Source organism: Thunnus maccoyii, chromosome 16 (genome assembly GCF_910596095.1).
Source record: "Thunnus maccoyii chromosome 16, fThuMac1.1, whole genome shotgun sequence".
NCBI lineage: Eukaryota > Metazoa > Chordata > Actinopteri > Scombriformes > Scombridae > Thunnus > Thunnus maccoyii.
In genome coordinates, this window is record NC_056548.1 from 23,786,834 (window position 1) to 23,812,150 (window position 25,317).

The 25,317-nt window shown below is 39.3% G+C and overlaps 1 protein-coding gene across 3 annotated transcripts in view; it reads left to right on the forward strand.

Moving 5' to 3' along the window:
• LOC121880689 (CAP-Gly domain-containing linker protein 4-like) overlaps nucleotides 1–10,486 on the forward strand; it is a 38,487-nt gene extending 28,001 nt beyond the window's left edge. For 2 of the 3 annotated variants that reach the window (XM_042388131.1, XM_042388133.1), the window contains exons 12-15: nucleotides 566–689; nucleotides 7,516–7,580; nucleotides 7,726–7,804; nucleotides 8,143–10,486. In XM_042388131.1, the coding sequence (XP_042244065.1) occupies nucleotides 566–689; nucleotides 7,516–7,580; nucleotides 7,726–7,804; nucleotides 8,143–8,509 (635 nt within the window). In that variant the 3' untranslated portion in view covers nucleotides 8,510–10,486. The remainder of the gene's footprint in view (nucleotides 1–565; nucleotides 690–7,515; nucleotides 7,581–7,725; nucleotides 7,805–8,142) is intronic. The other variant, XM_042388132.1, reaches the window with a different exon arrangement.
• The last annotated feature ends 14,831 nt before the right edge of the window (nucleotides 10,487–25,317 follow it).

Below are 25,317 nucleotides of genomic sequence, written 5' to 3' on the forward strand. Positions count from 1 at the left end.
GCTTCTTTTGAACTTTTTGTCTATATCCTAAAGTGGCACACGCAAGGTGTCTTAAAGTCATTATAAGGGAGAAAGATGCTCTGAATTTTGTGTTTTGCATAGAATAGTCACATCACTTTAAAGGGCACTGACTGAAAGTTAAAGAGCTAAACAGATATTTAGGGATTACATGTAGTAAGAGGGAGTGCTGCACAGTGAAATATCGGCTTTGCTGCACTGCAAAACATTTATCAAAACCAAAGTCTCTTTATTAAATGAAAGATGTGCATTTTTGCTCACATATGGTGTCTTTCCTGACTGATAATTTTCTAGCTAAGCCATCAGATTTTTACAAAAGGCAGAATTAAATGGTTAGAACATTACCCTCTACACTCACCTTTTTAAGGTGAATCTCGTAGACTGGATTTGTGGTTGGTTCCTGTCAGTACACATCTGCATATCTCCAACAGACAACAGAAAAGCTTTGAAAGTAGGCTGAGAGGAGCTATCAGGGCGTAGTGGTTTTAATATGGAATACTTCCAACATTTCTTAGTGACCCCTTTGTCTGTCTGTTTGTTTTTCCAGGGCTCTGGTTGGGCATCGAATTAGACAAACCAAGTGGTAAGAATGATGGATCAGTGGGAGGCGTGAGGTACTTCAGCTGTCCACCAAAACATGGAGTCTTTGCTCCTCCGTCTCGTGTTCAGAGGTGAGCACAGGTCCTTTAAGGTAGCTTACATTTCAACAAATCAACACCTTAGAATTAGAAGGTTCTATCTGCAGTCTGAGTGGTTTTGAGTTATTGAGATTCAAAGTTTTGACATCCTAGTTAACAAAATTGATGTACAGTACAGTTCTCTTATTTGTCAAAATAAGACACCCTTAGTACTCTAAAAATATAATTCAATTCAATTCAGTTTTATTTATATAGCGCCAAATCACAACAAAAGTCATCTCAGGGCACCTTTCACATGGAGCAGGTCTAGACCATACTCTTTAATTTACAGAGAGAGAGACCCAACAATTCCCCCATGAGCAAGCACTTGGTGACAGCGGTAAGGAAAAACTCCCCTTTAACAGGAAGAAACCTCAAGCAGAACCCGGCTCTAGGTAGGCGGCCATCTGCCCTGGCTGGTTGGGTTGAGAGAGAGAGAGAGAGAAGAGGTTGGGGGGGCAGAGAAGCACAACAACAACAACAGCAACAACAACAACAACAACAATAGATACATGACTAGCAGCAACCACAGCAGGAACAGCTGGTGAAGGACAGAAGAGCGTCAACACGTCAACATGGGCCATCCTGCGGATGAGAAAGCATAAAGAACTCCGGGGAAGAAGTCAAGTTAGTAACATGCATTAATGGTAAAAGAATACATACAGATGGAGAGGAGGAGAGAGGAGCTCAGTGCATCAATGGAAGTCCCCCGGCAGTCAAAATCCTATCACATTAGATGGGGTTTTTGCTGATGAGGTGATTTTCAGATAGAACCTTCTAACTCTGAGAACTCTTTGTTTGGCATTACAAGGTTATATCTGCCGACGCTTCACAGAAAGTGATGATTTTGTTGGAAAAGGTAGACAGATTAGTCTTTGTTTTAATGCACAAAAACAATGAATGAACTTCTGAAGGAAGTTATAATTTAGCTGTATGTTTTAAATTTAGACATAACTACATTTGACAGATTTGAACTGAATATACAGTTCATAAGGTTTTACCAACAACAAAAGTCAAGCCAATTAGAAAAAACATTCAAAACTATTTCTCCATTCATGCTGACATTTCCTCTCCTTTGTTCTGCTTTGTTTTGGTTTTTTGCTGCTGTCTCTATTTCTCTTCATGTCAGAACCTTGTCCTTGTCTGCTCCCAAATTGACTTAATTTTTTTTTAAAAACTTTTGACAAACTGGGGTCTCTGTCAGTGTCTGAGCTCTGAATGTTTCTTTGTCATCTCTGGATCTGCTGCAGGACTCAAGTTATAACGTTAAACACACACAAACCCAGTTAGCAGCAGGTAGAGTTAGCATCAACAGCTAGCAGTCTGAATGTATCTCATATTCTTACACATTAACATTTTGGCTTTCATTGCTCACTTTTTAAGTAGTCAGAGTAAGTTAAGTCACTAATAATAACTAATTATTACTAACAACTGTGCTAATGTGTAATTAAACTCAGTAAGCTAGCAGACAAGTATCATAGCTAACGGTAAAAATCTGCTTATCACAGAGTTCAAACCAGATAAAAAACTGACTTTAACTCAGTTGGTGTTTGTATCAGTGTCATTCATAATGATTTTGATAAAATCATCAATTTGGAGGTCTCAAAAATCTTAGTCTCTTAAATCTGGAGTGTGACACTTTTACATATAAGTGAACGTCCATTACATTTAAGCCCTTGCCAAACAAGTTCACACAATGCTGATTAAGCCTCTTTCTGTATTTCGCAGTACACCGGAGTTTGTCTGTGGCGACTTTCCCGCACTGGTAGTGATGCATTTTACATCAACGAGCAATGATTGGTTTATGACTGTGGACAGGGACAGACTGTCCTCAGTGCGCCCCAACCATGTTGCGTTGCCAGGGCGGGGACCGGCTCATGTAAATAGTGTCAGAGGTCGCGGTGATGATGTCAACAGTGTTTGTGTAATTACTCTCATTGCAAGAGGGGGGAGACAAAGGTTCTGCACTGCAGGTTTAAGATTGAACTAAATTGCTCTATCTTTTCATCTCCACAGTCACAGAGCAGTGAGGTCATATGGTAAAGAGGTGGAATCTGATTGGTCCTCCTGTTTTCAGTCCAAGCACTGATTGGTGCTTTGCAGATTGAACCTTATAGCACCAAGTTTGAGGCAGATTTTTGAGAGAGAACTTTTTCTTTTCTCAAATTTCAGGGCTAATAAATCAAAAAAAAAAAAAACCCACCCAAAATGTGAGTAACTTGTCAAAGAATAGTTTCATGTGAATAACTCATTTTAGCCACAAATGTCAGATAGAACCTTATAATTCTAAGGTCACAAAATAATGAATGGACCCTTTTTGCTTTTGCCAGCGCTCACCCACAGAAATAAACAATTCATCAAACAAGTATCTTTTAATAAATTCTTTAAAGTTCAGAAAAGATTTTTGAAGAATTCGACAATATGCCCTGAAAACCCTGAGGTTGCGTCTCATTGCCCTCATCAATACATCTGATGGCACTAATGAGCTCCTTTGACAGTGTCATTTGTGCGAGTGTTGACATATTTGATTTTGCCCTCTGTGTGGCAAACAGTCCCCCTCTGTACTAGTGATTAACGAGAGTCAGAGTTGTTGAACGTGAAGCCTGGGGCCCCCTCTCAGTGTGACTCTTCAATTTAATGTGGCACCTAGTAATGAGCTAGACGCCAGAATCCCTGCCTTTAAGTATGGATTATGGATAATGAATATGTGTATGTCTTTTGTTTAGGTTGAGATGTAAAGAGGTTTTCATAGCGGGGAAAAGAATAAGTGAGATATATTGCGAGAGTAAGTGTGTTGAAGTGTTTATTTAATGGTAGAAATGTATTTATGTCTCACTGTGTGATTTCCATGTGGTTAAATTATTATGCTGTTGCGATAGCAAAGAAGACATTTAGCACAGACGAGTTTGGTTGCCTTGAGGTTGTGATTATAAGAACATTGACTACTTTTTACTGTATTAATATTTAGAGGAAATATTTAGCTGCAGTTTCTTCGTGTTCTTTTTACTGTCAATTAGAAAAGCTGTGTTGACAGTATTGAATAGACTCAAAGATTTACTTATAAAACAAAAGGCAACTAAAGGCTACACAGTAGGTGTTTCAGATGCACTTTTTTGATATCTATGTCTGACAAAACAGGAACAGCTCTGAGCACTACCAAAATTCATGTGACCTGCACAGCAGTACTGTGCCTGAATACACACCATGTAGACACTGACAGAGGACTGACGCTGCTGCTGCTACTCTGCTAATGGGCTGCTTTCACTATGCAGCTTGTGTCGACATTATGTAAGTCCTCAGCTGCCTCATGCATAGCGTCAGAACATAGATCTGATGTAAAACAAGTCATCTGGTCAAAATATTGTCAGTATCGTTATGCTATGTGGATTGTATTGTCTCTGTTAGACTGGCTGTCAACTGAGGTGAATTCTCAACCCCTTTTCATGTCATCGTTGCTGCCGCTGCCAGAGAAGTGTCTTTACAGACTAGAAATGCTGAGGACGAAGTGTATTTGTTCTCTTTTTATGTCACATTTCTATTTCTAGACAAAGTTCCAGACAAAGTGATGTCATAGGTCAGCAATTTGGCATGTATTTTATCTTCACTTTAAAGACAATGACAGTTGTGTTTTTGTCTAATTTTTTATTAGCTTTTGTGGTGGAGATTAGTTTGATTTGCATGAATTTCTGAACTATGGGTTGTAAAATATGGAGGACAATAAAAGATCTTGTATACTTGTAATGAATAGTTAATAAGATCGTCCTAGATGCAGTAGTTATATAGCAGTGTATATTAGCTGTGCTAATACTGATAAAGGTGCACAGTTAATAATTCTGACTATCTACTACTTGGTTAGTGTTCAGTTTTGTTAGTAGACTTACTTGCTGTCTAGTGTATATGTTAGTCACTTTAATTACAGTAGGTTCCTGTTTTTTGTGATTTTAGTTTATCTTTGAGGCGTTTTCGAGGATTTTTACATGCATGTAACAATAGTTTGGCTAAATGGTGCAACTGAGTATTTTCTGTAGTAGTATCACTGCAACTAAAATTCAAGCCAAATCTCTGAAGTTTTGATTGATAGCTTTCCCTGTGAGAAAATTACTGAAGCACTGTTTTGTGTTTGCAAAATCTGTTAGGGTGGAGACTGGTCCATTTTGGATTGGTACACTCCTTTGAGCTTCAATCAAAAGATGTTCTCTAAAATACACTGCTGTCTCTTGAGGTGTCTAATCAGCCTCTTGGAAGGTTGTCTAGTGTGTGCAATCTGGTCTGGTCGTACATTCAAGGTAACATTTCCTAACTAGACATATAATCACAATAAACCTGAGCCAAAACTCAGGAAAACTTCGATTACACACATTTCACTTGGGTGTGTTTTTGAACACATCCTAGATGCCTGTAATAATGTATGTCAGTAAATAACGATCTGTCTCAGCTGTGACCTGAGTTTGAGAAAAGTGGGGTGGTCTTGGGTGATCTGAAAATATTAATGGGTTTGTGCAGACATTTCTTACAATCAAGTACTGTCACGTAGTCATTGCAGTCATTTTAACTTTAAAACTTTTCTGTCAGCAGTAAGTTTAAAATTGTTTTTTTTTTCACATTGACGCAGATGAGATGCTTGCTTTATTTGGACATCAGGGTCCATTTTATGTGTATTTCCCACATAAATGACTCCCAGTCTCACAAATTGAAGATTAACAAGACTGAAATGCTGTTTAAGTGGCAGAACTGTGGATGTATCTATATCAGTCATTTAGCTCCTTTTAGTTTCGTGTTTCTGAATCAAGTCAGAAACTGTGTATGTGCATATTGTCCTTTTGATTCATCCTTCAGTCAGACCTTGTGCACTGCATTGAAGCATCCGCATTTGATATATGTGTCTACACTCATTTATTGGGGTTCATTTTTTCTGTAATGTCTGTAAAAAAAATTTCAGATCCTAAAGAGAACAAAATCTACTCTAATGTTTCAGGAAAACAAATCAAGACAACCTAACCTAAACCTAGCATAATGTGGATGTGAACAGAGTTGCTTCATACAGACTTGTTACCTATTGTAGTACTTTTTTTATCCAATACATAGTGATGTGTAACAGAAACAATGTAAATTTCAGCAGCAAAATACTTAGTCAATGTATTGATTATTGTGTGGAATTACTGTCACACACATAATGCATTTAATACCTTGAATCAAAACCATTATATCCATGTGGTTAGCTAAATTGGTAGATAAACAACATTGGAGTTGAGTTATGATGTGATGCTACATATGCAGTTGCTCACTGTTGGCAATTGGATGCATTTGCATGTAGTTGACAGTTGAACCACCTTTTCACTGCACCCTTGTGTGTTTACATCTCTTTGCAACGTTCTCACTTCCGTGATGCTAACACAGGAACTACTTCCACAACGGCGCCCACGTTGACCTGTTCAAACAGTGCACGAACAAAGGCAAATTCCACTAAAGGCCTTATTATTTCTGTAGATCACATCAGGCTTGCACACTACAGAGACAAAGTGTTGACTCAACAGATGTATCAAGTGCCAAGGTGGCTATTTATGGGGATCATTTAATCCTGGGGATATGGAAACAGTTGTCTGACATACATATTCACAAGCCATTAAGTTATTCACCGCCAGACATTGTTTTCTTTTTATTTTACATTTTGTGCAAACAGATAAAAACTGTTGACCTTTTTTTTTTTTTATTGGATGGCACATTGATAGCCCAATGCCTCAAGTGCATAATGTGTATCACAGCTGAATACAAAACCCAACACATTTTTAGAAAGAAGATGACATATAAAATACTGCATGTTTTGATTGTCAAAGGAGAGAGGGTTCTCCAGATTTCCAGATTGCTGGTTAAATGAACACATTCCACCTTTTATACCAACATATAATTGGTCTCTTCACCTTCCTTTGGCACTTGTGCCTCAACTCCCTGCAGACCCACGGGGGGATTTTCAGGGGGAGCTTTTCTTCTCTCCTCTAATCTCTTTATTGCTCTCACTATTTTCCCGATGTTGCTTTTTTTTTTTTTTAACCCGCTATTTACGTCTTCCCTGAGATAAAAGCTAGTTTTTTGGGAAGTCAGCGCCTGTGTTTTCTTGCCATCCCTTATTCATGTCCTTTTCCTCTCCTCTTCTTTTTTTTCCTAATTAACCCCGGGGCGCATGGTGTGTTCAGCTGAGCACATAGTTTCCCTCCGTCTAATGCAGAATCTCATTCTCTACATCCAGCAACTTGTTTCTCCGTTTCTTTTCTTCTCCTGTCAGCAGCTATCACAACCCATTAAGAGAACAAACAGCTTTTCTTATGCTGCCCCCCCCCCCCTCCCCTCCCCATGCCCCCACTTTATTTTTGTTTCTCTACCACACCACTCACATCCCTTTTAGAAAACAAAGTCACACTTTTTTCCTCTTTGGCTCATTTCTCGACAGTGGCTTCCCGAGCTCTAATGTTATTATAGTCACATTGCGGCTTAGAAAACATCAATAACCAGGACAGGTGTGAGCAGCAGAAATGGTTTCTTTTCCCTTCAGAAGAGAGTAGGCCATCATCTGATGCAGGCTCAGTCAACTCTTATTCACTTGTGTTTTAACTCTAATATGATATATGTGCAAAATGGACATTCCATTTATTCTTGTTCCACATTAATACCCGTTGTCTGTCTACCCTGCATTATTTGAGGTGAAGTAGGCTTGAGATAAACCCTAATGTCAGTGGATATTGCACTGTACAGTAGTATTGTATATACTATGTGTGATGTATTGTCACGTTACTTACAGCACATCTATTTTTTTTTTTACCCACAGGATCCATGGATCTGTCGATTGCCTCTCAGAGCTCTCCTCCTCACGTCTCAGTCATCCTTTCAGCGGTGAGAGTTCTACCTTTTTATTGCAAGCTTTGACTCAAATCATATTGAAATGTGTCTTAGCATTTATGATGCTGCGAGTGCTCGTGAAGTCATTCTTATGCAAGAAACCGTGTGGGGTTACTTGGCTCTTGTGATTGCTGTGCAGGAACCATCCGTCGCAGTTTCAGCACATCATCAGCCATCGCCACCCCGAAGGAGACGAGCAGAAGAAGCCCCGTTGCCAGGTGTGTGTCGTATTTTCCGCACAGCCCTCACATTTCTCCCTCCCAAAGCTTTTCAGCTTCATTCTAATCCCCGACAGCAGTGGCAGAATCAATACTGATAAGAAGCAGCGGTATTAGTCAGCAAAAGGTTCCTTTTTTAAATGGCCAATGCATGATTGTGGTTATAATGAGAGTGAACACGGAATTGAAAATCAATCCCTCAAACACTGAGCTCTCATGAATCTCCCACTTACTTTTGATATATCTGCTCACACTGCATACCTTTTCTCATAAATCTCTCTTGCTGTATTTTTCTCTGTGCTTCCACAATTCATCTGGAAAAAAAAAAAAAAAAAAAGAAGTCAGTCCAACCCTCACCGCCGGCGCTGGAGCACTCTCAGCGGTGGTAGCGGCAGTGTTCCGGGGAGCACGGCAGGATCCAGCCCCTCGCCCAGCTCTGACGGCCAGGTGCGCCTCCACGTGGGCATGCAGGTCCTGCTGAGCAGTGCCAACGAGATGGCGTTCATCCGTTACCTGGGCACGGCAGACTTTGCCCCAGGCCTTTGGCTGGGTCTGGAGCTCCGAGGCCCAAAGGGCAAGAACGACGGCTCTGTTGGCGGCCGCCGCTACTTCACCTGCCGCCCCGGCCACGGCGTGCTTGTCCGTCCCAGCCGCGTCACCTACCACGGCATCAACGGTTCACGCTTAGTGAACGAAAACAGTTGAGAATGGCCGGAAACGGAGTAACAGAGCGGGACGTGTAGGGAGGGTTCTACAACAGACGCATTAGATGTTTTGACTCTCTGTTTATGAGCTACTTGAAGCAAAAGTTTTGAGTTTAAAAGTCTCTTTTTTTTTTTTCCTGCTCATGCACATAGTCTGTTCTCTGTACTCCTCCAGATGTGGTGTGGGTTACAGTGGTAAAACCAGTTATTAATAGTTCAAATTTAAACTATTAGATTAGTTCTTGGGAAAATGTAGGCGGCTAAGAAAGCACTTTATTAAATTAACTTAAAATTCTCATTAGAATTTGTCTTGGCAGGATGGGGAGGGGGTCTTAATAAGACATAAAACACTGCACTACTTTTAATCTGATTGCACTGACAAACATCAGTATGATAGATCAGTATATGAAAAAAGCGGATGGTATGGATGTGAATACATGAAAACCTATTTCTATACGCAAAGCTAAATTTGATCACATCAAGTAGAGATTTTTATCAGATAATTTAGGTGATGTAGCCTACTCTCTAACCAAAAGCGTGCATGTGTTTATGTGCGTGTATGCGTGCATGTGTGTATTAATTAAGAGCACTTTGAAACAAGAGTGATGGATTTTTCCAGGGTCGTCATATGGCTTACAGATAATTGATGGAAGTTGAGTCAAAACTGGATTTTCATCTTATGAATCAATGTGAGCTAAGCCCTCTATTAGCCTCTATCAGAATAAAACCACATCAACAGAGGCGGTTTCTTCCTACTTAGTGTACATCAATATCTGCCACAAACTGTCTGTTAACTCAACGCAGATAAATGACGGTTGTATTGTCCTGTGGGGCTGCAAAAATACTTATTGCCCCTTCGGCTATGATTCTTTTGTGCTTCGGCAGGCTGGTAACATTGTTGAGGCAGTGGTGTCATTTATATCAAAGTCGAATCTCAAATTGAAGATATCTATCTGTGAAGTATATTAGGTTCAGGTGGGAAAATGCCTCATTTTAAACCTGATTTGTGTCCAGGTGGAGTTTTCAAACCTCTCTGAGCTGTCACAATTTTATCACGTAGAGACATCTAAATGTGATAACTTTATTTTGAAGTGTGTAATCTACAAATCTCAGTTGTTAAAACTGTAAGATTTCAGAGACTTTCAACAATTTCAAAGTCCTATAGAGAGTTCCCAGCTGTAGTCTCAGACCAAACAGCTCCTCAGTACAGTGTGGTATCATTACATTTGTTGAAGACCATATTTCAGAGCACTGGATGTGGCTTAATAGCATTTGACGCTTAATTATAGCAGCTTGACACAGGAAATATGCAATCATCCAGAAGTTTCAAGGATAGAGTTTGCTGTTTGATTGGATCCGTGAATGAGGGCAACTCAGAAGAGAACAAGCCATCGATTGTGCATGTGGAAAACAAGCCCTTTATTCAGTAAAACACTCATGTATCATCCATTTGAGGCGTGTAGGCCACAACAGTAGCTGGAGAATCTCCAATGGTGTTCTCTCATTGATCTGTCTGGTGTGATTGAAAAGCAGTAGTGGTCAGAACCCAAGGTTGTCTGAAATATCTGCCAGTGTTTTAAAAGCTCAGTATTTCCAAAATCCTACTAAAACATTTTAATCAACACTTTCCTTTTTGAATATAGCTTCTCATTTGCATAAAGGCTATCTCTGTGATAAGTTCTGTGGCATTTCTTTCCACATTTCAAGTCTCATCTATAGATATATACTCTCATATTTCGTGTATCTGCAATCCCAGTTGTATTAACAGCATGAGTGATTTCAAATTCCACTGACGGGTATGAAAGTCTTTTGGCGCTATGTCCTTGTGGGGAATATTTTATTTCTTTTTAATGAAATTCATGATGTGTATATTTGAAGTGAGAGTGTGTGAGAGAGGGATTTGATGTGATGCATTTACATGTTGTGCAAAATAACGGTATTTGTAAAAAAGAAAATAAAAGACTCTATTCTAATTTGACCTCTCATCTCCACGACTCTCTGTATTTCTTCTTTGGCTCTGTGCCTTTTTATCAAGTGTGGTTGTATGGATGAAAAATAGGTTTGCTAGAATTTCTGGAACTCTTCACAAAGTGCAGAGAATAGTTGTCTTCAGGGACTGTAAATGAAAGCACTTTGAAATGGTTACATGTCTGTTCACTTACCATCAGATTCCTCTAGGGCTCATCTCAGCCTGGGCACATAAATTCAAATGTGTAGGGGAGGAGTATACCCTACTATGCCTTGATTGTGGAAGAAATGGATGTTTGAATGGGTGCTTGAGATTGGTTTTTTATGCTTATATTTGCACATTTTTGTAGTCCAAACAGGTGAAACAAAACCAAGGAGATGAATCAAGAGCAGCTGTGTTTGCCCGTCTAATCAGCTGACCAACAGATTAATTCTAAGGTGAGAATGAAATGAAACATGCAGTCGGTGAAGTACCGAAAACTGACTTTCTTTGAAAAAAAATAATAAAACCTCACTATTATAACGGATATAAAAACAACTAAAAAACAGTCTGAGGAGCAGCAGGCCATTCATAATGAAACTTTAATACAATGACCTCAAACTGAGCACCAGGAGCATCCTTTATGAAAAAAAAATCTTTTACTGAGGTACAAACATCATTAAAAACAGCACATAAGCTAGGTGGTATAAACCATTACCTCAACATATTCTTTATTCTCATGTTTCTCTCATACTTGTTGAACTGGAAAGTAATAATTAGCCTGTCTGATCTGAAGCAGATAGTGCAGTTGAGCATACATTTTACATCAGATAAAACTGCTGCAGGGATTGTTGGAGAACTAATTTACTTAAACCTCAGTGTGGTCTGCCAGCACTTTGTCACTTACAGTTTGTCCAACTTTGGTTTGTCAAAAGTGGAACTCTCAGTTTCAGATTTTGTCATTTTCATGCACAGGATCTCAGTGTGCAGCTGAGGAGTAGAGGTGCACATTTGGTAAACTCATGATTGTGTCTTTGCTTTTTTTTCTGGTCAGCATCTTCAAGTATGAGGCCATGCTTGCCCCTTTCAGGTTAGGAGAGATTTGCTGTCTGAAGTGAGGGAGTTCAAATATCTTGGGGTGATGTTCATGTATGAGGGTAAGTTGGAGTGAGAGTCTGATAGGTGGTGTCAGCGATGATGCAGGAGTTTTACTGGACTGTTCAGTTTTAAGACAAAGTTCTGTAGTGTTCATTGGCTGTAAAACAAACTGTCAAAGGGTTTTTTGCTTTTCCTTGATCCAATATCTGTTGTTGTTTTATTGAAAAAAAACCAACATAACTATTTACAAAAGGCATGAGGTGTGAAGAGTAACTGCATCAGTAGTGAATGGATGTGGACGCTTAAGAGAGAGAGAGAGAGAGAGAGAGACCAGGGGTACATCCCTCACTTGAGTCTTTTCCTTGCATCTTAGTCCCTCCCACCATGGATGCATGGAGAGACGCAAGGAAACCATGTGAGGAGAGAGGAAACGAGGAAATTTGTTTTTAGAGAAATGAGACATCCTTTCCCCTGAAGCGTCACGTGAAGCAACATCAGTTTCTGATGACAGCAGCAATTGATCACAGCTGGATCAGTTGTCAGTCAGCTTTAACAGCTGTAGAGACTTCTGATGGAGTTTGTGTCTGCACACATGTACACTTTGCTAATACTAATAAAAGTGCACCGTTATCACTGCCAGCAGCTGTTTTCTCTCTGCAGCCCGTTACCTGTTTAACAAACACCTGCACATGAATAAAAACCTGCATTCTGTATTTATACTGTGTACTGTGTCCTGCTCAGTATTTATACTGTGTACTGTGTCTTGCTCAGTATTTATACTGCATAAATTGTCCTGCTCAGGGGCACATGGACCATTTCTACCGGCAGAATGAGTTCATATTATTTATTTTTTTGAATTTATTTAATTATTTGCATTTGTATTTATTGATATTCTGATTGTGAATTCATTATTTAATAACCCAGAATGTCGTTAGAGTGTCTTTTTTTTGGAAATTATTTATTAGGCTAAATCTTTTAGGGAAAATGGAAATGAGGTAACTCATATCAAACCTGATGCTCAGGGATTTTCAGTCTCACGTGACTGAATGGATGATGCCAAATGGTGTAAAATATAAATGTGTTTAAACTGTGTTTCTTGCTGACAGACAGACTCTCCCTGACTTTAATTTTATCCATAATAAAAGTTCATGGGGGAAATAACAGATCATGAAAAGAAAAATCTTTCTAATAAATGAAGAAAGTTGTTAATGGTATTTTTGTTGATCAGATCTGCAATTAATAGATTTTTAACTAGATGATGAATTGGAAAACAAAATATAAAACTTAGGAGTGATACGCTTGAGTTTACTCTCCTATCTGTCTTCTCTCTGGTATGAAACTGCAGGAATGTTGTGATGTATCAGATCAGTCCGATCAGCTGCAACGACAGATCAATAAATGATATCCAATAAGGGGGCGTGTCATCCAGTAAAAGACTTCCATGAAGGCTGCTCTCATGTTTCCTTCCTCATGGCTCCTCAGAGATCCCTCCTTGCTCCTCACTCCTCAGAGTAGAAATAAGAGACTTGGGATGGCCTTCAAAATGGTAGACCAGAACAACTTCTGGTTCAAGTGAGGAAATATCAAATAAGAGACTTGGGATGTACCCAACGAGACCAGACTGGTAGTTGAAGGCCTACCCAGGTGTCACCATATTACCTTAATGACCTTCCCTGACTGCCAGCTCCTGCAGGAAGTGGCCAGTTGAACCACTGCAGGTAGAGAGGGAGGGGTCGTAACCAGTGGAGGCTGGCCCATAGAGGCATAGAGGTTGCTCCTCCTCTATTTTTTGAGAGGCAAGAGAGAGATCAAAATATAAAAAAGAATATTTGGTTGAAATAAACCATTACCAAATCTCAGTATTATTTGAAAAATATTTTTATCTCTTCTTTAGAAAAAATCCATTATTGAAATTCTGTTTAAAATGCTTCAACAGCGACACCTGCAGGGCAGGAGGAGAAAGAGCAGTGTGTGTGAAGTGAGGGGGAGTGGGGGGCAGTGTGGTAGAGTGGAGGGGAATGGGGGACAGAGGAGGACGGGTGCCTGCTGTCCTCCACAGGGCAGGATCTCCTACATCAATTTAATGTACTTCTTTTTTTTCCATTCTAATCAATGATTGGCCAAGACACGTAAAATGACGCTCCAAGGGAGGACGTCCTCCCTAACCAATCAACAACCAGAATGCAATATTGACATCGCGTTAGTCCAATGATAGTTACCGGATTTCATCTTCAGTTCTCTCCACTGTAAGGCAGAGTAGCAGCAGTAGATAACGAGCAGTAGATAGTTCGTTGCGTTAGCCAACGCAATAGTTAGCTTGTTGTAGCAGCATGTAGGACTCTTTATACATCCATGGAAGGACTGTTAAGGACTGTTGTTAAGCTAACAGGAGAATGTATTTGGTCTGTGCGGTGCAGCAGCTCTAGGACGCAGCCGGGGAGGCTGGAGAGAGAAGCAACCGCAGAAACAACCGAGAGTTAGCTTGTTTGTCATTGTTGCTAATGACATCAGACTGGTTAACTAACAGCCACAAAGTTCTGTTAACTAACAAACAAGATGACCAACAGCCTGAAATGGACGTTATGACATGGATACTTCATCTCCATGAAAGAAAGAAGACGTCAGATAACGTGAGTCAGATACAGCTTCTCTCTCTCTGTCTCTTTGGCCGCTAATTTCATCTCTGATGGTTAAATGTCTCTGTGGCTGTTGTGTGAATTTATCTCCTTAACAATACTGCAGTAGAGATGATATAATGTACTGTAGGTAGTTTGCTTGTTGAAGTTACAGTGAGCTGTCTTGACTCATTCATTCATTTGGAATTGATCCAGTTTTTAATTGAGTTCAGTCACCTGTTGAAGTTGTGTGATTAGTGAATGAGTGTGCAGGAGGTCTGGCTGCTTGTTGTGACAGTTTCTTCAGTTGGTTTTTAAGCTGAGTCGTATATTGAGTAATAAGCCTAAAGTAACTAGAATAACAAGTGTTAACTAGTGAAGTAACGGATCGTAGTTGATCCGTGATCCGTATGAATCGCCCCCCACGGTTCGGCACGCATGTGAACATGTCTCATTTAAAACAAAGTAAACAAACTGCTGTAAGTATAAGTCATGGGCAGACAGCGTGTCGCTAACAGGGAGTTTGAAGAGCAACGACCAAACCAGCATCTAATTCGGGTCGAAGTGACATTTGCAGGTACGTTTAGCTGCTGCTTAATGTGCTGCAGCTGAGCAGCTAATTAGCTACGTAGCTGCTAACTGACGTTAGCCGTGCTTTTTCCCGCTGAATGTTTGTTTTGTGGCTCGTTCAACAAGCTGCAGGACAAGACGTGTGTTCATGTTTTTAAGTTATCATCAAGTTTTGATGATGTGGACACAGGCAGTTTCATTCAATACCGTGTTTAAAAGAGGAAGATATCATGCTTCATATTGACATTTAATTTAACAATAATTGAGCATTGAATATTTTATTTATTTTATATATTTTAAGATTTTATTCAAACACAACTTTGGCAGCTTTGTAGACTATATTTTGTTTGTGGTGCACATAGATCAGAGTGTGTAAGTCATGTATTTGATACATGCATTAATACTTTCTGATGTGAACCTACACTTTTAGATCTGTGAATGTTTTTAGTGTTCAATCTTTGATCTGTACCTGTATCACATTATAAGCTTTGTGGTACTTCATATATTTCTGTATACTAAGAAAATACACAGGAAACATGTGTAAATCATGTGATATGTTGTCTGTTTTTGATGAGAACATAGATCTGTTGTCACTATAGAACAATACTATAAATTTGAATTTCACTTTGTTGGTAAAATCACACATCTGAACCACTCCAGGGCTAAAACGAGCACTTCTTTGAAGAAGAAGCAGCTTTTTCACCACTCTGGGGTTTTTGTTTTTGAAAGCAAATTGATTTATTGGCATATAAAATTGCCCCCCACCCCTCCAATTTCATCAGGGGACAGTGATATAGTTTGATGCGGTTTGTTGTAAGATTCCATGTTGGTTTTCCTCCCGTCCTCCCCAATTTTTTGAGTCACCAGCCACCACTGGTCATAACATGTTATCATCTGTTTTTTTTCTCTTAATACTACTGGGGAACCTGCTGTTCAACATCTATATGGATGATCTATCAATGCAGTTACAAGGATGTGGAACAGAGTGTATGGTTGGCAATTCTTTCATTAATCACCTTATGTATGCAGATGATTTGGTGATTTTCTGTCCATGTAGTTGTTGGGTCTCACTGGCCAACCACATGTTTCAAGACTCTAACAAACAACAGGAGTCATCAAGAAACTCAATCTCTCCAGAGTCTGTGTGTGCACCTAAGTGTGAAACCTCAGCCATGGACCCAGGTTAACAAAACTCGAGATTTCCCTCTTTTCTTCTCTCTCTTTCCCCTCACAGCTGCCGCAGGAGCAGGTCTCTGCTCTCTCATGTGGCCTGCTCACAGCAGACACACTAAGAACTCTTTTCTTTACGGCAGAAGACATGAGAGCCTGCCTAAGACTCAGTAACTAAGTTATCTAGTGCCAGCAGCTACCACACAAGTCTGCTGGCTCATTTGAAAAGCACAGGAGTCACAAAGCGTAAGGACTGCACAAAGGAGTGATGTTATTCAGTGAACTATTGTTGTGATGTCCTTGTTGTGATGGTCAGGTTGCATAGTCAGATTGCCAAGTTAATGTTACCATGCTTAACACACATTACATTCAGTAACTAGGCGTTGCATGTAACTAACCCCTTCCTAACCTGACATCTTTATCCTACACCAATTGGCCTTAAACAGAGAACTACACAGTTAAGAGGTTTGAAACCTAGCTTTGTACACTTTGCTCCAGGCAGCACATGTGGTTCAAGACACAGCATGGTCTGGCCTTTTGTCTTTTTGGTTTTCTTTGTCGGCCATATTGTCTGCATGCTGTGTGCTCAGTCACCAGGTGACTTTAGCCATCTTGCTTTTGTTTTCCACACACACACACTTGTATATGGGGATTTAGCTAGATTAATATTGTGTGTTTTGTTCTTTTACATTTTTACATAAATGTATGCTTTTGGATATACATGCTGTCTGTTTAATGTTGCACAAGAATGAGTTTTGCCAACCTCTGCTCTGCAAAGAATCCTTCAACCTTAACTAGCTATTGATATGGTGATTTTGTTTATAGTTATTAAGTTAATTATTAATCAAAGTTCCAAATTTATTAATACATTTTGAGACTGAATTGACTCTTTTTCCTTGACTCCAGAGTGGTGCCCCATTATTATTAATTCTTATTAATATTTTTTTATTGATTTTAATAATTATCTTTGATGATCATTAGTTATTGCTGATAGCCAGACTTGTAGCCAAGGCCCAACATAGTGCTGGTCTTCAACAGTTATTGAGGGTATGCTCATGGTATAGATTTTGACAAATATAATGCAAATAAGAGTAATATTATGATAGTCAGAAGTAGAGAAAACAGAAGATTAGTAAGGCCTATTTCCTGATTTCTTCCTGTCTGGCATTGCCCTTAAAGAGTGTAATGAGGCTAAATATTTGGGCCATTACATAACTAATGATTTATCAGATGATGGGGACATTTACAGTCTGTCGAAAGTTGTATGCACAAGCAAACATGTTGGCTCGTAAATTTAGTATGTGTTCAGTGACTGTGAAGATTTCTCTTTTTAAAGCTTTTTGTACTCCACTATATACTTCCCACCTGTGGCAGTGCTACAGAAGAGGCAGCATGCAAACACTCACAGTGGTTTATCATGACGATATGAGGCTACTGCTTAAAGCTCCAAGAAGCTGCAGCACAAGCTTAATGTTTGTTAATGTTGGTGTACCCACCTGCTCTGCTGTAATATGAATATTATCTATAGATTTATGTGCAGATTATCTGATTCTGTTAACGATATTAATTCAGCTTTTCCGTCAGATTCTCATCAAGAATGTGGAACCATTGGCCTTCTAGCCTAAATGCCTGATCATTGTGGATCATTGTTGTGCTTGTTTTTCCTTTCTTTTTTTTTTTTAGAGATTATTTGTTTTGTGTTTTTTGTGTTTTTTTTTCTCTTTGTATTTTATTGTGCTATGGACTCCCCATGAGTTGTGTCCTTAATAAAATCTGAATTGAATTGTTTCTCAGTGAAAAATGGTAGCTGAGAGGCAGGCAAACATTTTTTATCTTGGCAGTAGACTATTCCCAGTGTACTGTAGACAGGCTTTTTTTTTTTAACTTGATCATTTACTGGGAAAGGTCAGTTGCTCGATATCAAACAGATCATACATAGTCTGAGTCAGGTCTAAACAAGTCCTCAGTAGATCTACTCAGGTAACCAGGCGAAGGATACATTTTTTTGCTAGAACTGAATAAAAAAACACAGTAAAGGCCAAAATACACCACAGCCCAACGGCCCGTCTCAAAACAGCCACCCCTATTATTTTTCTATGTACAACCCCACACTGGTGGCACGCCACTGTCCTATGTCTGGCCTTGCCACTCCTGTTTTGTACTTCAATACAATGTTTTCACAACTACAGATGTTATTTACTCGTTTGTTGCTTGCTTTTCACTGTAGTTTTAACTATTTCTCTTGTGTCTGTATCTATAAGGAAAAAAAATAAAGAAATATAAATATAAATAATAAATACTATATAATGAATAAATAACAATAAATAAACTTGTTCCCTGCTTGTACATCCTGACTCCCATAGCATCTCCTCCTCTCCTCTGCCAGACATGCCAACATTGGTTCTCCTGTTTTTCCCAGGTTTCTCCTGTATTTCAAGCCTTTCAGCTCCCCTCCCATTTTGTTATTTCTTCTGGGAAACTCCTGTTATTTGCTTGGCCCTCAAACTTTATTATGATTAATCGTCACACAACATTTTAGATAAGTTCCAATCGGGTTTCCTTCAGAAGTATTCCACTGAAACAGCTCTTCTCAGGGTCTCTAATGACATAATGATGTCTTCTGATGTGGGTGAGTGCTCCGTTTTGGTCCTGCTGGATCTTAGTACAGCTTTTGACACTGTGGATATCAGAATAATGACTGAAAGGCTTAGGTAGGGGGTGGGTGTCTCTGGGAGCGCCCTAGACTGGTTCTCCTCCTATCTCTTGGATAGGAGGATGGTCCTCTGTGTTGCTTGGTCCTCACATGTCTGAAATCGCTGCTTTTTACCGTGGTATGCCCCAGGGCTCCATCTTGGGTCCTATTTATATTTGCTTTATATATGCTTCCCTTACATCAAATTATTAGGAAATTTAGAGATATATCCAATCACTGCTATGCTGATGATACTCAGCTGTATTTCTCTTTTAAGCCTTATGACTGACAACTGACTGTTTTGCACAATTGTCTGACTCTGATTTTGATCTTTGTAGGCCTCAGATTTTGAAATGAATGTAACTCCAACATTATAAACTGATAGTATTTTAAATTATTTTTAAGATCTTCAACATTTGTTGAATGCTGGATTTTTAGAAAGTGTATTGTCCAGCTCTATGGACATCAGGTCTAGAGCTGTAGGTCTGACATAACAAGAAACCTCATAGAGTTAGCATTATTCTGTTAGCTTGTGAAATTAACAGAATTAACAGTCATTTTATTAATAAAAAACATTTTATCTGTAAAGGAATTATATTTCCACCTCAGAGATTTCATCTGGAGTAGGCAAGGCTATAAAGTTACTGAACACCATGGCTTTTTGGTACACGGAGAATTGTCTGACAATATTCACTTGCTTTGTGGTGAACAGAAACTGCTTCAAAGCAGCTCATAGAAAAAAGTCTACAATTATTATACCCAAGGTTTGTGCAGCTTCAGTTGGAGTCAATGATGTTGAGTCTATGAAAGATTGAGCTGAAGGTGACAATCCTTCATCCAGACTGAAATAGGCTATCATTGACGCAAACTGTCACAACATTTAGTTTTTCAGCAATATTGTATCTGTTTAGTTACTGTGCCTTATTATAGGGCTCTTCAGATGCTGCAAAAAAATTGAACAGACCATCAATAGACCATCATGGACGGCATTATTAATGGAAATATTCAACTTACTTTAATAATTAGAATGTATCTTGAAGCGGTGAGGACATAATATACAGACACAAAAACAGGCATTCACTCATGCACACACCACATAGTCTACAAGATTGTCTTCTTATCATACTATGTAACTGCTGTTACTATAAAAAAAATTGAAATATTTCCTATTTATCAATATTCATCATTACAAAAAGAGGCAGCAGAACTTAAAGTATTCTGTCATTTTATGTCATTTATTAAAGTTCCTTTTGTGTGTATTTGTATTACTACTAGGCTACATTTTAAGAATAATAATCTCTTTAGAATAGTTCATAAAATGTTTGATCCAAACAGCACGGACATGAAAAATAATCCAATCCAATTTACATGAGAAAAAATCCAATAAAGACATGAGTTGCCATAACTTTTTTCCAGTGTGATTTCTACATGGGAGAGGGGGAGAAATAAGATGAACAAATATTATTCTGGTAAACAGAAAACATGTGGCCTAAAGGGCTTAAAATGAATGATTTAAAAATGATTAAAGAATACGAATAGAACAATTATAAATTATTGGATGTACTGGACAGTACACATGACAATATGCTTATATCATTACATTAAAGTATATATCTTGTCAGTATAAATGTATCAGAAAATATGCTTTTGGGATTCACTTCATAAACATTTTCAACCAATTGCTCCATGTCTCTTTTGCATCATGCTCCGTGTCACATCCACATCTGGTGTTTCATCACCAAAGAACCTCTGCATTTCAGTTAGTTCAGACTGTGCAATGCAGAGCTGTAGCAATAGCAATGTCAGTTGAATTTAAAATGTCGCAAGCCTCATTGTGATGTGGTAATGTGATGCCATCCCTCCACAATATGAAACTGAAATTTTTAATACCCCAGAGAAGGAGCCTCAGGAGTCAGCAATGGTGATCAATCAGGAAATCAAGGCTTTATTCTTACATCCGACATGCACAGAAAGACAGAGTAGCTTCACAAAGTTTGATCCAATAGAGCCTGATATAGGAAAACTAAGTCACGCTGACCCAAGCCATGGCCTAGGAAATTAGGAGAGAAAACCCAAGATGCCCAAGAAATGCCACACAGAGAAGGAAAGTATACAGACAACAAGACGAGAAAGGAAATGTATAAGAAATGGTAATGTCATAGACACAAGGCCTCGAACAGCCTGGTGCACAAGCAACAGAAATGAAAAATTGTGGTCACCTTCCTCTTAATGCTGTACCGAGGTCAACTCAGTTGTAGGGGTGTGCTCGAATCCAAATACGTTATTCGTACAAATAGTGGGTTTTTTACGAACTTTTATTTCGTACAAATATTTTAAAAATTATTTGTTTTTAGGAAGGAAAAAAAAGTCAAATACCAGCATACAGGTCAGTTACATCGCTATCTCATTCTCTCTCCTCTGCTCCGCTGTTGTGTGTATCAGCAGGTCTCAGTGAAGGGAGTCACATCCACCTGCTACATGACGCACATTTCCTTATTTAGACATCACTCCCGGAGTTGGGAGTGTTCCACAGAGATAAAGCTGAGCTACTGACACAAGTGAAATGCTTACAAGAGACTCTCTGTAACCTGTTGTTCCCTTTCTCCTTTCCACAAAGTTAGGTTGTAAAAAGTAGGCAGTAAACAACAAAAAAACTCCAAAAACTGGATTCCACTATTTCCACTTTTATTCAAATACAAATACAAATGTAGGCTAAATAATTTTGTGGCCTCAACAAATACACATACAAATGCAAATACTGGGCTGTCTGCATATCCCTTTTCAGCTGAGGCAAATAACACTAGTTTTTTTAGCTGTTAAGTATGATGCACATTACAGCGACAGAATATAATTTTTAATCCTCTCATGTGATGAATTCAAGGGAGCCACATCAAGGTGTCATATGAATGGATAGGACAAATCATTAAAGCCACAAAGGATGTTAAAGCAGTTAGTCAACAGAAATCATCATTCGATTTATATCAAGGTGTAGTTATATCAAATTTCATCTTTCTGATAAAATATGTTTCAGATAAAATTATGTACATCTTTAGCTGCCCTCTTGGCTATATCAAAGATACTCCAGTGTATAAAAGTTTGTTCCGGGGAACTCCACCAAAGATTATAGTTTTTCTGGAAAAACATGTCTGTGACACTGTATGTGTCTCTATGTGTCTCTTTGTTCTTATGGGTTTATAGGCTGTTAGTCTCTGGTTTCACAAGTCATTAAGAGGTAGCTTTGGAAAACAAAAAGATCCTGTAAACATATACAGAAGGGTCCAAAAGTCTGAGACTGAGACTGAGATAGGCATAGGTAGTGGATGGGTGTCTCAGAAGCACCCTGGACTGGTTGTCCGCCTAACTCTGGGAGTTTGGGGAGTTTTTCTGTTACTTGGTCATTAAATATTTTAAACTGCTGCTCTTTCCTTTGGTGTGCCTCAGATTTCTGTCTTGGGTCCTATATTATTTACTTTGTTAATGCTTCCCATAGGTCATATTATTAGCAAATTTAAAGGTATCTCATATCACTGTTACGCTGATGATATTCAGCTGTGTGTCTCTTTTAAGCCGGATGAGACCGACAAACTGTTTTGCACAATTGTTTGACTGCCATTGAGGACTGGATGGCTAACAACTTTTTACAGCTAAACACAGATAAGACTGAGGTCCTTATCACTGCTTCAGATAGCATAGCCTCCAAGGTTGCTCAGTGTATTGAGTCCCTGTCTTCAGCTGTACATTCTAATTTTAGAAATCTCAGTCTTATATTTGATCAGGCTATGACCTTAAATCAACATATCAAATCATTGACCTGTACATGTTTCTTCCATTTAAGAAACACTGTCAAACCTGCCTCAGCCTCAGCAAGTGGACCATCTACAAATGGTGCAGAATGCTGCTGCAAGGCTTTTGACCAGGTCCAGCAGGACAACTCACATCACACCCATCTTCTTTACATTGGCTTCCCATCAAATTTAGGATTCATTTTAAGGTTCTTGTTTTCACATACAGAGCCCTGCGTGGTCAGGCACTTGTGTACATCTCTGACCTGGTCCATCCTTGGACTGTCACAATAAATGCAATATTACAATACCGCGCTATAGGTGGATGGCTCCGAGGTGGATGGCAAACAACTGCCACAACCGTACTATGTTCACGTTTTTTCTGTCTTTTCATGAGGCTAGGCCCTTCTTGTTTTACACTTCAATGCATGTGTATTGAATGTTTGGTGGCTCCCCCAGCCCGGCGGCTCTGGAGGATCCCATCCGACCTTCAGCGGAAAGGCCTCATCTGCTACAAAGACGGGGGGCTCAGGACTTCACTCCCAGGTAGAGCAGATAGAGGTGGCAGGGGAATGTTGCCCTGGATAAGCTGGGATACAAAGGCACTTCTTGAAAACACTCCACCATCACTATTACGGCTGTATGCCCCTATGTCCCCTTTACAACTGTAAACCTGTACCTGGCATCACATGCAGGCACAGTATGAAACTGAAGTATCCTTTTTAGTTGTAGAAGGAACATCTACTGTTGGCTGGGGCATGGAATGTCGACTTGTTTACTGTTTATCTTTCTGGATCTGCTTCCGCTGATCTTCATTGGGGAAAGCCACAATCTCATCCTTCAGAGCAGTCCATATAGCTTTGCTGACTTTTCTGACCATACGTCCAACTGTTGCTGATCCAAGTTTGTAGCCCGCTGAGAAGGCTTTGTAGCTGATGCCTGTTGCTAGAAAGCGCAGGGTGATGACAAGTCACTCTGCTGAACTGACTGGTTCACTGTGTGTGTTGTGATGTATAATCAGCGGGCTAATCCAACGGAGAAAATCATCAAACATTCTGGCAGACATTTGAAAATACAGGTGGTGTTTCTCATCATCAATTTCTTGCATTGGCAGAACGAAAGAAACAAACTTGCCATTGTCACAACGTGCTTGATTTAGGAGGCTTACATACCAACCATGATGATGCTGCTGTCACTTTTACTGCTGTGATCTCAGAATTAACAAAATAGTAACCTCCTTTACTGTTGTCATGTTTATGTGCCATATTCACCCTGTGGCCATTTTTCTCTGACGTCATGCGCAGGGTGGGAGGCTGTCAAGTAAAGCCTATGTGAGAATGGTGAGATGGTTGAAAAACTTGACTTGTTTGCCATCACTTTCCTTTGACCAAACTGATAAATGGGCAGATGAATTTGCCAGGATCCCCCAAAAGGATACAGCAACTAGTGGAATCCTTCACACAAAGTACAAAGACATGTATGTGAACAATCCTGTTCACGGTGCAGCCAGTTGTCTATGAGAACACATGCTTAAAAAGCAAGTATATCTCTAGCCTAAGTCCAACATTTTGCATGTTTTTTAAGTCTCAGGGCAGTATATTTTTGTAATGATCAGTGTGTAATTAACTATATAATTTGTTGCATTACAACATTAATTCAGTAATATGACTTTATTTTGTCTTATGACTGGATGACAAAGGGAATGTTCTGTATGTCCCAAATGGCACATTTAAAGCTACTTTTTTGGTTATAACTGTGGCTCTTCACATTATGAAAGCCACTTTAATTTTATTCTTTGACACAGTGAGCAGTTCTGAAAAGAATGAAGTGCACACACTGTGTTATATCCTCATAGCTAATAGAGGGAGTGCTTATGTAAATGACTTGTAAATGTAAATGGAGACACTGGAAACAGCTTGCAGAGAGCTCTAGTTGATGAGGAAAGTTGCAGGAAACGCAGTGGTGCTTCTTAATTCTGCCTCTCTGCATGGTTATGTCTTTGTTGTCTGAAAACCGTAATAAGACAAATGGCATGTTTTTTTTTTAACTTGGATTTAGAAATAATGGATAGGCCTCCTTGCGACACCATTTTGCTGTTTGACTCTCAAACCCTTGTATGTTGTATTTTAATGGTTTGTTATCTATCGATTTGTAGTAGTATAAAAATGAGATGAATAACAAAGCTCAGACGTATCACAGTGTGTTAAGTGCTTAGTTGCACCATCAGCACTTTGTACTGAGTGTAGAGCTGATCCCTGATGGGAGACAAATGATCTTACTAAGACCATGAAGTAAGACTCCAGTCTGCTTTTTAACATGATGGAGAGCAGCACTGGCACAGCTGGCACCCAAGGAATACAGTTTGCTATCGCTAGCAAATACATATTGGCAGCTGCACAAGCCTCTGCATTTGTAGACATGTTTACAATCCAGGGATAATCCTGCTGGGGTCTCCATTCACTCTGTCAGGGCTTATTTGCAATAATGACCAGCTCACTGTACATAATCCTGCTTATTACACAACTACATTATCAAAGTGAGCTGTAATTGTTTGACTCTAAATATTGATTTAAAATGATTTCATTACGAGCAAACTTCAAAGCTTCTTCCACTTATAGTAAGACAGCAGTCTCACTGTATGTGCCTGTAACAGAAGCACTAAAATCTAAACCAATACTTTATGTTAAGATGCTTCCAACCTCTAATCCAGGGGTCTGTATCTCAAAATACCCGGGATCTACTTACCAGGTTGTTTTCTTATAAGGAAAAAAAAACCCTCCAGTATCTTGTCTTTCTGCAAACCTCGTCTTCATCTTCCAGAGGGTGGTGCACGTCAGCTTTCTGTTGGTCTCTTCTATTAAATTGCCTTAAATTGCAGACATACCACAGGGTTCCTTCAAGTCCTTATGAACCCTGCCATAGAACGTTTGGAAA